The following is a 13,270-nucleotide window of genomic DNA, read 5'->3' as shown; positions in this document are numbered from 1 at the left end:
ATTGACTGTGCGGCCATGCTAGGGATCAGGGTCTCAGCCTATAGAAAATGAATGAATCTAGCCTTACATAAAGTCATGTGTGAGGAGATGCTTCCAGGCATTAACAACAAGCAGCAGAGAAGCAGTAACGAATGCTCAGACACGTTGTATAGGCGAAGGGGACAGAATAACCCACAGAAACTTCTGCAATAACAGACCTTGGTGAACTAACGAAGTAGCCACTAGTCACATACATGCGTGTGCACTCGGAGGAGCCGACTGCGTTCACTAGAGGTGCACAAACATCCGCTTCTCTGTCTCTACCACGAGGAGCCATCTTTGAAGTGATGTTTTCTGAAGCAGACATGGAAATTTGGTAGCCGGAAAAATGTCTTCCCCTTAGCCTTCCTGCTACTTAGTAATAGACGCAATGTATGTGAGCGCCGTGTTATGACGTCATATTACTGAGCCGAGGGCTACTGTCACGGTGTGGATAAGCAGGAAACGTGGATAGGTAAAGTGCAGCATGTTATTATATAGGAGCGAGAACATAGCCGACCCCAAGCCGTGTTGTACAGCTGCGGGGAGGGGGCAGTGCTTGCATGTGTACACCTCCATGGGCTTTAGAGGGATGTTCCACTTTATGAGAATAAAGTCTATTCATGGTGACATTTTCCAGTTTGCTTTTTGTATCAGCTCGTCACGATTGTCGAGACCACATTCAGTGACTGCAAGCAGAGGTCTTGGTGAGGTATATATGTAATATATTAGAAGCTGGTACTAGGACTTTGCATGGTCCAATTTCTCTCACTATATAGATATTTGCGTTATTGGAGACCCCCTTTAACTTTATTCCTGACCCCTGTGTGGCGTTCTGCAGATGTAACTGGATATATAGCTGTAAAATATTTGTCACGTTATCACTTTAGAGCCATTTCGTTACATCACCTGTTTATATAGTGATGGGACAGGGACCGCAGTGTCCATGACATTTTGTCTGGTGTGTCCCATGGCGGCTGTGGTCATTTGATGATACACAATAAAAATGGTAATGAATATTCACATTTGCCACCTTTATAGCCTCATAAAAGGAAAATCCTTTTATGTGAATTGCTACAAAAAAATTAATAAATTGGAAATATATAGGAAGTGCTAATACTCCCACACTCCTGGCTTTGGCTCAAAAAAAAAACCTGAGAAAAATCTGCAACAAAAAAAAGTTGTGTTTCCACAATGTTGGGACTTCAGTCCAAGAGGGCTGGGGACTCTTAACCCTTTAGATACCTCACCAGCGATGACTGAGGCATCTAAAAAGCAGCAGCACATGGTTGGCATAACAGCCAGGAGCCTATTGAAGGCTTCCAGGTCTATTATGGCATGCAATTGAAATGAATGGATTACACAATATACTGCAATAGAGCTGTAAAAGTTAACCCCCCCCCATAAAAGTTTAAATCCTCCGTCATTCCCTAGATTAAAACAAAAAATAAACAAGACACAATGAACATAAACATTAGGCATCCCCACGTCTGAAAATGCCTACATACAAATATTTATCCCATATGCTGAATAGCATATTGGGGAGAAAAAAAATATAAACATGCAAATTACCATTTTTTTCAGTGTTTCTCTTCCCCCAACAAAATTTAATAAATGGCGATTAGAGATGAGCGAGTAGTATTCGATTGAATACCTCCCCTTCATAGTTATTGGTGTAAAAAAGCGCCAGGGAAGATGGGAGGGGCATCAAATTTTTACTGCGTTTACCACGTGGTATTTGACCGAGTACTCCAATAACTATGCAGGGGAGGTTTTCGATCGAATCCTACTCACTCATCTCTAAGGCGATCAAAACATCATACATTTCCCTAAATGTTATTAATAAAAACTACAATTTGTCCTGCTAAAAAAAAAGCTTTTCACAGCACTGTGCATGGAAATATAAAAAGTTATGTCTGTCACAACATAGCGATGGAGAGAAATTTTTACATTTTCAAAGTTTTTATAAAGGTGTTAAAATGTAACAAATGCTATATAAACTTGGTATCGCCGTGATTGTATTGAACCACAGAATATGGGTATGGTGCCATTTTTACCACATGGTGAACATTAAGAAAATTGTGCAATTGCTTTTTTTTTTTTCCCAGTTCCACTCCAGTCTGACTTTTTTCACCAGCTTCCCAGTACATTGTATGGAGAATTGATTGGTATCACTATGAAAGACAATTTGTCCCGCAAAAAAATAATCCTGTGAACAGGAAAATAAAAAAAAGCTATGGTCTTTGGAAAGTGGAAAAAGCGAAACTGAAAATCTATGTGACTTACGGGGTTAAAAAGAAAATGTAGTTTGTCTTTTACAGCTTGTATGCATTACACTACAAAGCAAGATGCACAGGGTCATTCTGTTGTAAAGTTTCAGGGTGTAGAGTCAGTAGGCCAAACCTCCGATGTCCTACAGAGGCTCCTACATGTCCGCCTCTTCACCGACTCAAACTCCTTCATAAATTACAGCCTTGGTCAGTCAGACGCAGTAAAATTCCCAAAGAAAGCTAGTCATTTAATTCCTATGAAAATAAATGTGCAACAAACTATGCATCCAATGAAATATACAATATCAATAATCATATACTATAATTACAAATATGGTAATCATTTATGTTGACACCGCAGTCTGAGTCTACCTTTTTCTGACTCCCTAGTTCTGCCTGCAGCTCATCACTTACCTCTCCTGTTACTGTGAGCTTGGTTCCTCCAAACAGAGCGCAGCCCAAGAAATACGGGAGATGCACTGACCATATTCTTTGGACCCCAAAAGCAAATCTCTTGTTTGTAAAGGTACATCTGATTCAGTGAAAGTAATTGCTCAAAGATGTATATGGTCTTTTAACTCTAAATGCAACCAGATTGATAAGTAAAATTTTATCCCGTAGTCTTTTGTGTATGGCATGTTACACGATACACTATCAGCCAGATTCCAAAAGTTAACATTTTCTTATCAGTAGTTTCTTTCTTTTTTTTTTCCTTACAGATCTTTTATAGTCATTCATTATGCGAAACCTGAAGTTACTGAAGTCTTTGCACTGTGGATCATCAAAAGGTATAGGTACTCCACAATGTATCACTGTACGGACAGAAACTGGAACAGTTCTCATTGGATCAAGCTATGGCTTTGTGGAGTTGGATCCTACTACTGAGAAGGTGATTGGGTTCTCAATTACTCTCTTTAACAGAAAATCTAACTTTTGCCATTTTCTATGTAAGCAGTTGTTTATAATATAACAGCCGAATTGTCAGCAGAATACATTTTATATATTGTGTCTTCTGATGTTTGTCTGGGCAAGAAGCTGAATGCACGTAATAAAGTACATCGATATAAATTAAAGGGATTTACCACTTAGGTCATCAAGATCAGATCGGTGGGGGTCCAACACTGTGCAACCACACTGATCATCTTTTTGAAGAGGCTGCTGTACTCGGGTGTACTGTGTTCACCTGTCACATGGGCTGTTTGCAGTTCACCTCTATTCAAGTGAATGGGATGGAGTTGTAATACTAAGCACAGCAACTATATAATGTATGGTGCTGTGCTTGGCATTCAATGAAGAGGATGCAGTCCTTGTGGTCGCTTTAAACAGCTGATTGTTTGGTATGTCTGGAATCCGACCAAACTAATTTGATATTGATGATCAATCTTAAAATTAGGCAGTGAGTATTAAACTCCAGGAAGATTTTTTTAGCAGATTATCAACAAGAGTTTATTTTTCATTGTTTAGTATTCATTTTTTTGGGCAGTACCATTCTAACTGATAAGCCTATGCATTTTCCCAGATTATTACAGATGTCTCTTTAACAGCTGAGGATTTTCTACCAGAAGATGGAAGTGGTCAGATTGTTGGGATCCAAGATGTTCCAGATCAGGAGTCTGTGTGCATGGCTACTGCCACAGGTGATGTCATCCTGTGTAATCTGAACACTGGCCAGGTAATTGTCTTTTGTTGCTGTATTTAAACTATACCTCCAGCTATAAAGTCCTGTAACTAAATGCATCCTTCCTCTTGTAACTGGAGATCATGCTGCATCCTTCTCCCGCTGTCAGTATCTTTGATAAGAAGAAGTTGTCTCTAACATCTTCTATTGCAATTCATATTAGCTTCTTTTTCTCTCACCTGGTCACTTACATGTCATTCCCTCATCTTTTCCTCTAACTTGCTTTGCTGAGATATGTTTTATTCTTAGCCTTTAGTGTGCGGTATGATCTTGCATCACTGACAAGGAGAGGTGACAGTGAGCGGCTGCCTTTCTTTATGCCATCTCTACTCTATAGCGGCAGGACAGCGTCATTTTCCCCATATCCGCTTCAGAGCATTTCGGGGTTTCTATTCCAACTTGTTCACCGTTCCCATGAAGGACTGCTCTTTTTGCCCCATCCTGGAGTTGAAGGGGCTGAACAGGGGCTTCGTTCCAGAGGCATCTCCAACTTGCACCCGGGCAAGATCCCTCTCCCAGAGTCCAAGGTCCAGTGTGTACAGACTTCGGAGGAACTCTCTGCTCTCTCTTCGGTTTTGCATGTGGATCCTGGGCACGGTGGTCTCGAGCATACTAGACGTCCCTCGTGTCTTGAGCAATTGGTGATTCTGGCCCACTGGGACAAGTCTCTGTCCAGCCTCAACTGTCTGATTCTTCTGCCTCTTCTGTTCACCAAGAGCTTCTTTGGCTGCTCTCATCCCCAGAAATCCGATTTGCCAGCCATGCTGTTGTGAAACCCTGGTTGGAATTCCGCCTTCTGTATCTGTTTCTTCTTCTTCCTCTTCTCCCTCGGGTTCTCAAAAGCTCAGGGCCGAGGGGGTTACAGCTATCCTAGTTGATCCGGGAGTATGAGATCTGGTATGCAGATCTCATGCTCCTGCTGGAGGAGGCTCCGATCCACCTTAACTCAGCTGCGTTTAATAGTGTGGTTGTTGAAGCTGAGGTTCTGAGGTCTTTAGCACCACTGATATCCAGACCACACTCAAGGCCCAGAGACCCTAGTCTGCAAAGATATCTATCATTGCACTTATAAGGCCTGCGTACAGTGATGTGAAAGTAATGACTTCCATCTTCTCTCCTTTTCTCTTCCCAGGATCCTAGCTCTTTTCTGGTCTGTTCTGGACCAAGGGCTTGGCATTTCTTCCCTCAAGGGGCAGGTTTCTTCCTTTTCCTTTGTTTTTTAAACCTTGTGGTCTCCGGTGAAGACCATTGGCACACTGTGCTCCTGCCTACCGTCCTCCTTTGGAACCGTGGGATGTTAATCTCGTCCTTGAGGTTCTTCAGGCTCCCCCATTTGAGTCTTTGCATGAGATTTCTCTTCTTCTTCTGTCCTGGTAGGTTGCCTTCCTGACGACAATTACTTCCATCCGCAGTTTCCCTGAACTAGCTTTCCTTTCCCAGAGGCCTCCCTTTTTTGTTCTCCACAAGGACAAGGTTGTTCTCCATCTCCCACCTTCTTTTTTGCCTAAGGTGGTTTCTTCCTTCCATCAGCGAGAACATTGTCTTACCGTCCTTCTGCCTGGATCCCAAGCACCAGCATGAGCGCTCTCTTCACTCCCTAGATGTGGTAACTTTGAGTTTGTTTTTTTTTTATCCACCAAGAAACAGTTAATAATATTTAGTTAAAGGGTTATTCCCATCTCAAGGATCCTCTCTATACTGGCAGCTTATGTAAATTGAAGAGTTTTCCTAAATACATTGCTTTAGCAATGCTGCTTTGTTTTCCTGTTATGTGAAATCATTTCTATTGAGAAATTCCTTGAGGGATTTTGATTCTAAAATGGAGACTTTTGGGGAGTTTTCATTGTACTGGTACTTAAGGTGCTCCGTAAATGTGACACTGCACCCGAAAACTATTCCAGCCAAATCTGCGCTCCAAAAGCTAAGCAGCGCTCTTACCATTTTGAGACCCACCCGTTCCCATACAGCACATATGGGATATTCCTGTATTCGAAAGAAATTGTGTAATGAACTTTGCAGAGTTTTTCTCTCCTTTATCTTCTTGTGATAATGAGAAATTTGGGAATAAATTGACTGCTTATTGGGAAAAAAAAAGTAATTTTTCATTTTCACACCTTGATGTTAATAAAATCTGTGAAACAGCTGTGGCTTCAAAATGCTCACTATGCCCCTTGATATGTTCTGTGAGGGGTGTAGTTTCCAAAATGGGGTCACTTTTGGGGGTTTCCATCATAATGGTATTTTAGCACCTATGCAAATGTGGCCTGGCACTATAAAACTATTCCAGCGAAATCTACACTCCAAAAGCCAAATATCGCTCTTTCTATTCTGAGCCCCGCCATGTTCCCATACAGCAGATTATGGCCACATATGGGGTATTTCTGTGTTCTGGAGCAATTGTTTAACAAACTGTGGGGGGATTTTTTTTTAGTAATCTATCATTTTCACATCCCAATGTTAATAAAATCTGTGAAACAGATGTAGGGTCAAAATGCTCACTATACCCATTGATGAATTTTATGAGGGTTGTAGTTTCCAAAATGGGGTCACGTTTGGAGAATTTCCATTGTATTGATATTGTCATTAATTTGGGAAATTTTCTTGTAATTCTGAAAAATTGCAGTTACACTTGTAAGCCTTCTAACATCCAAAATAAATTTAAGGGACGATTAAAAGATTATGCCAATATAAAGCAGAGATATAGTAGATGATATTTATTAATTTATTTGGGTGCTATGCCTATCTGCCAGAAAAGCAGAGCATTTCACATTTTGAAGATAGCAATTTTTTCCAAATTTCCTTAAAATGTTCAGCTTTTTTTTTTTTTTTAATAACACCTCGAATTGCCCAGCAATGGCATAGGCTAGAGCAAAAAAAAATTCAATTGTGCTGAAATCTGTGGACCTGTTAAAGTATTGTGGAGGTGGTGAAAAATCCTGTTTACCGTATTTTACGGACTATAAGGCGCACTGGACTATAAGCCGCATTGCCCATGAGCGCCTTATAGTCCGTCTCGGTTCATATATAAGGCGCACCGGACTATAAGCCGCAGTCCGGTGCGCATTATATGTTCTTGAAAGCGGCGGCAGGCAGACTTTGCCAGCGGCCGCTTAACCCCCCGCGTGCCAGCCGCTTCTATTGGAAGCGCTCGGCAGGCGAGGAGGGGCTCTATCAGCAAAATCATGCTGATAGAGCCCAACCGTAATATTGTGAAACTTACCGAGCGGTGCAGGGTGGGCGGGCATTCAGGCCTCCTCTTCCTCCGATGTTCCGTCCTCCTCCTCCGCCGCTCGCTGATAATGGCCTGGGCGCATGCGCAGTAGTAGAAGCATTATGATATTGCGCATGCGCCCCGGCCATTATCAGCGAGCGCCGGAGAAGGACGGAACATCGGAGGAAGAGGAGGCCTGAATGCCCGCCCGCCCGCCCTGCACCGCTCGGTAAGTTTCACGTTCTGTTGCAGCGTGACAGCAGGGCTGCCGGACACTTCCCATTCATTTCTATGGGAGCCGGCATACGAGCGCTCCCCATAGAAATGAATGGACTGCTTTTTTCCATTCATAGAGCGCTCGCATGCCTGCTCCCATAGAAATGAATGGGAAGTGTCTGTCCATTCATTTCTATGGGGAGCGCTCGCATGCCGGCTCCCATAGAAATGAATAGGAAGTGTCCGGCAGCCCTGCTGTAACGCCGGCGTGTACTGCTGTGATACACGCCGGCGTTCCGTACTGTGAATGCACCCTTACGGTGCCTTTTATGTATGTATGGAAGCGGCACGCAGACTTTGACGCCGCTTCCATCCATATATAAGGCGCACCGGACTATAAGCCGCACTTACGATTTCTGAGGAAATCGTAGGTTTTTATGTGCGCCTTATAGTCCGGAAAATACGGTAAATTAAAACACTTGTATTCTAATTTAGTCATATGTAACTTTTTCTTTTTTTTTTTCTTCAAAGTTATATGATTATTTTGATATTTTTTTCCCCTTACAGCTTGAATGTGTTGGCAGTGTGGATAGTGGTATTGTTACTATGAGTTGGAGTCCTGATCAGGAACTTGTTCTCCTTATAACAGGTATATGTTATATCTAATATGTAATATTTTACTTTCATACATATATATATATATATATATATATATATATATATATATATATATATCCTATTAATATTATAATGTGAAATGTTTGTGAGTTTGTGACTTTGGATGTTCGGATGTTTGGCGGTTAATCACGCAAAAACCGCTCCACTGATTTGGCTGAAATTTTCCACAAACATAGTCACTACACTCGATTGCGCAATAGGCTACTTTTCGTCACAATAGCGCACATCCATTTTTCCCAGGACCCCCACAAAACCCAAACTCACATCACTATCTCTGCAATCTCACACACTTTGGACCATAGCAAGCCACAAAATTCATATTACCCTCTACAGCACAGGTCTGCAACCCCTGGCACACATGCCAAGAGTGGCACTCCTGCCATATTTCACTGGCACACCAACAGCACAGAACCTGCAAGAGTTAAATGAAGTGCTCTGCTAGAGCTGAGGCATAAGGACACTCCCCTTTGAGAGGGGTGCAGGAAACCTAGGGGGTGGAGCTTAATCGCTCAAGTCTTGCCTTCTATATTGATAGCTCCTGCCATCTGCACCCTGCAAACATTCCCCGAGGAGGACAGGAAGCTGCTAGCAAACTGAAAGTAAGAAACACACAGCTCCCTTCCATTAGTTCCTATTCTCATTAATGTCAGGCATTTGGGGTTATTAGTTTAGTGTTAGTAACTCCATGTGCCTCACATTAATAGGAATAAACCCCATCATGTCCCTCATATTAACCCCTGTGTGCCTCACATTAATAGGAATAACCCCCATCATGTCCCTCATATTAACCCCTGTGTGCCTCACATTAATAGGAATAAACCCCATCATGTCCCTCATATTAACCCCTGTGTGCCCCATATAAAGATTACTAATATGTGAGACATATGGAGGTACTAATAAAAGACCTCAATAATGAAGATACTTAATTATTACCTCCAAGTCTCTCACATATCAGTAACTAGAGATGAGCGAGTACTGTTCGGATCAGCCGATCCGAACAGCATGCTCCATAGAAATGAATGGATGCACCTGGTACTTCCGCTTGGATGTAGCCGGCGCGCTTAACCCCCCGCGTGACGGCTACGTCCATTCATTTCTATGCGAGCGTGCTGTTCGGATCGGCTGATCCGAACAGTACTCGCTCATCTCTATCAGTAACTCTTACACAGGGGTTAATGTGAGGGACATGATGGGGTTAATTGCTATTAATAAGAGGCGCATGGAGTTACTAAACTGTCATGCACAGGGCCAGACTTTATGTTGCTTGCTCAAGAGTATCCTGTGCCCAAAACTTACATGTACTGGCGGAAAATAACAAATCATACAACGTCGTATATCGAAGTATATTCACTTGAAATACCTCTGTCCCAAAGACACTATGTACAGTTTCTCAGAACACCGTATAGCAGCTGAAATACAAATTACCTTCAACACAAAAGTCTCATGTGCTCTCAGAATTACAGCAAAAACAAGATACAAAGTTACATTTCATATCCCATACCTTATACACAGTACGAAAACCTTACCCGCGCCTGTATTTACCCACTTCTACAATCATCGCAGACGAAGTCGCGGGTACCAGCTAATATATATATATATATATATATATATATATATATATATATATATATATATATATATAATATATATATACATACACACACACACGCATGCACATATTTGTTTATCAACATCTGCAAGGAGTTTGTATGTTCTCCCCGTGTTTGCCTGGATTTCCTCCCATTCTACAAAGGCATACTGATAGAAAAATATGTACGTTGTGATCCCTATATGGGGCTCAATCTACAATAAAAAAAAAAAAAAAGTATGTTACCAAATCTTACTATGCGAATAAAGTCAACAGTTCAGTTCTCACAATAAAATGTTAAAAATCATTCCCAATTTTACATTTTATACTCAGGATGTATATGATAAATGCATTTGGAGTCATAGCAATAGTCAAGCAATGGTTTTTGTTTTTTTTCTAGGTCAGCATACTCTCATATTGATGACAAAAGACTTTGAACCAATTGATGAAATACCAATCCATCAGGAAGATTTTGGAGAAGGTAACTTTTGATCACGTAAGGTGAAATCTGGGTCTCCACATTAAAACATTTTGTGAATTTATCTTGTATATATATATATATTTTTTTTTTTAAAGGAAAATTTATTACCGTTGGTTGGGGCAAAAAAGAAACTCAATTCCATGGATCTGAGGGAAAACAGGCAGCCAGACAGAGAGTAACGGTAGTGTATCTTCATATAGGAGGGACAAAAAAAAGCTAAAATTTTTAAATTCTCATTTCTATTTTTATAAAAAAAAATTTTTTACTTCAGGATGCAGTCCATACTCTTATTAGATACCACACTGCTCCAATGACACTGGGTCAGAATTTCTGATTTAAATGGTAACAAACTTCCACCAACTTTTCATTTTCTGGCAGTATTTGTGTCATTAATACATTTTGGAATTTACTTTATTAACAGGATTTAAATTAATAGATTTTATCTCCTTTATGTGAAATTCTGCATTTCATTATTCTTCGCCTGCTTCTCTAATGAGAATTGTTCATGCTTCACACTGAGTAAGGGGGCTGTGTAAAATGCTGAGAAAATTAGGGTAGGGGATGGTCACTTCAAACAGTTAAAACAAACAAACTTTTACCATCATATGAAAGAGGAGATTCTCTTCTTTCATATGACTCTAAGGTTGCAGTGCTACTATATACTATGTATATGTTATTTGCAGGAATCAGTGGTGAAAACACAGTCGGAATTAGGATATTTATATGCAGCTGCATAATATATATGATAAACTGTAAATGTCAGAATCCCGACTGTGTTTTCAACCAGTGATATCTCTGCAAATAATATAGATATTAGAGATGAGCGAGTACTATTCGAAACAGCCGTTTCAAATAGAACGCACCGATAGGAATGAATGGAAGCGGCCGGCACGCAAACTTTGCCGGTGGCCGGCCGCTTAACTCCCTGCGTCCATTCATTCCTATGGGTGCGTGCTATTCGAATTGGGAGTTTTGAATAGTACTCACTCATCTTTAATAGATAGCACTGCGCTCTTAATAGCATGTGTGACCCTCCCCTTCCCTCACACTAATATTCAATGAGATGCAGGAACAGCTCTTAATACAGAAGCAAGGGAAAGAATAAATAGATGCAGGATTTAACTGAAAGGAGACCAAATCTGATGATAAAGCATATTACAATATATATTAATGACACAAATACTGCCTGAAAACCAAAAGTTATCCAAAAGTTTAGTTAACCTTTAAATACAGTGTTAATAATTTAAGAGTTTCTGAACAAGCAGAAAAAACATTGTCACCATATGACCTTTTCTTGCTGGTCAGGAGAGATGGACGCTAAATTCTCTAAATTTCGGGGATTATGGCCACATCATCACCTTTTATTGAAGTGTCCTTTTGTTTTAGAGTGTACAACCTGCTATGCCCTGGGATGACCACAAACCTCGTGTTACCTGGAGAGGAGATGGTCAGCTCTTTGCAGTGAGTTCCATATGTCCAGAGACAGGTAAGATGACTATAACAAACCCACAGCTGTGACATTGTGGATGAAACTACTACCTAAACTACTAACTCATCGGAAAATAAAAACTTAGTGTCTTTGAATAAGATGGTTTTTGTTCACTGCACTTGCGTTACTGCGGCTTGTGATCCTATGGTAGACATCGGAGTCCTCCTATCGTGCTTTGACCACACTGTTCCTGCTGCCCTGTGCCTGTCACTTTGCATACGTTTTATTATGACTGTCCTGTGTCAGATGCTTTATTTTTACATTTTGTACTTAAATGTATTATGTAAGAACTCTGGAGAACTCCCTAGAGCAGGGGTGCTTACACTTTTTCAGCGTGTGAGCTACTTTATTAGCTGACCAAGGCAAAAGATCTACTAGGGCGGGACAGGGGCGGGCCTGTGGGTGGGCCTATGGGCAGGACCGGGTGGGCTTGTGGACGGGGCGGGTGTGTCTGTGGGCGGGGCCGGGCTTGTGGGCGGGCCAGGTGGATCGTGACAGCAGGAGACAGCAGCGTTCTGTGGCTTCCCAGGGATCTCCGCTGTCTGCTTCTTCACAGCGCAGGCTGAGAGTTATCTCTGGAAACTGGCAGGCTGGGGCTGCGGCAGCCCTGCCTGCCAGTGTCCGGAGATGACTCATCCTGCACTGTGAAGAAGCAGACACCGGGGATCCCTGCATCCCACGATCGACCCATACGTCCTTTGCGATCTACCAGTAGATCACGATTGACGTATTGGGCACCCCTGCCCTAGAGGAATCTGTGACCTGTCTTATAGTTCATTATTTAATAAGTCCAGTAAAATGGCTTTGTTAGAATTTCAAAAGTCAAAATTTTGCCATTGAAAAAATATAACATATCTTACAACATACAAGCCCTCACACAGCTACATTAGCCTAAAAATAATAAAGTTATGGTAATAAAAAACTTGGCCGGAAATAAAGGGGAACTTGAGACGACACCCTTCTTTTTTCAGCCCTGACTTTCTGCCATCATTTTCGATGACTAGGATCAGTGAATGAACCTTATCAAAGGGGACACTGTAGACTAAATCAGCAGCAAGATCAAGTTTCCTAGTTCTAATGATATGTATTAACTCCACTTTAGCCATTTCCATTAGAATCTATTTTTTTTTGCATATGTTTAAAAACTTACACTTCAAATTTAAAGAATTTATAAAAAATTTTTATCAAAATTGCATGAAGGTCCCAGTGATGAGTGGCATTTTGCCTGGTGTGTGTCTTTTTTTTTTTTTTTTTTAATATACGGGTATGCATGATTAGTGTGTGTGTGTGTGTGTGTGTGTGTGTGTGTGTGTGTATATATATATATATATATATATATATATATATATTTTTTTTTTATTTTATAAATTAGATTTTATTTATTCATGGCATAATTGATGTTTTTCATGGATATCAGCAGTGCAAACCCTCCAAAATCCCTTAGTAATGAAAGGTTTAAATGACACTACTGTTTTATGTTGGTTCATAGGCTCTCGTAAGGTAAGAGTGTGGAACAGAGAACTAGCCTTACAGTCCACCAGTGAACCCGTGGAAGGCTTGGAGCAGGCTCTATCTTGGAAGTAAGTTTTAGGGCGTCAATAACAACAATGTATTTAGGCAGATTTACAAAGAACTTTTATA

The 13,270-nt window shown here is 41.0% G+C and overlaps 1 protein-coding gene across 1 annotated transcript in view; it reads left to right on the top strand.

Annotated features, from left to right (window-relative positions):
* Positions 1 to 448: 448 nt before the first annotated feature.
* Positions 449 to 13,270, top strand: part of ELP1 (elongator acetyltransferase complex subunit 1) — a 58,539-nt gene continuing 45,717 nt past the window's right edge. The window contains exons 1-9 of the mRNA XM_075282808.1: positions 449 to 493; positions 2,679 to 2,814; positions 3,008 to 3,177; positions 3,808 to 3,960; positions 7,961 to 8,042; positions 10,060 to 10,140; positions 10,236 to 10,321; positions 11,527 to 11,626; positions 13,119 to 13,209. Coding sequence (XP_075138909.1) covers positions 3,028 to 3,177; positions 3,808 to 3,960; positions 7,961 to 8,042; positions 10,060 to 10,140; positions 10,236 to 10,321; positions 11,527 to 11,626; positions 13,119 to 13,209 — 743 coding nt within the window. The 5' untranslated portion in view covers positions 449 to 493; positions 2,679 to 2,814; positions 3,008 to 3,027. The remainder of the gene's footprint in view (positions 494 to 2,678; positions 2,815 to 3,007; positions 3,178 to 3,807; positions 3,961 to 7,960; positions 8,043 to 10,059; positions 10,141 to 10,235; positions 10,322 to 11,526; positions 11,627 to 13,118; positions 13,210 to 13,270) is intronic.

Source organism: Leptodactylus fuscus, chromosome 1, assembly GCF_031893055.1.
Source record: "Leptodactylus fuscus isolate aLepFus1 chromosome 1, aLepFus1.hap2, whole genome shotgun sequence".
In the NCBI taxonomy this organism is placed as follows: Eukaryota; Metazoa; Chordata; class Amphibia; order Anura; family Leptodactylidae; genus Leptodactylus; species Leptodactylus fuscus.
This window is presented reverse-complemented; position numbering and strand designations above follow the sequence as displayed.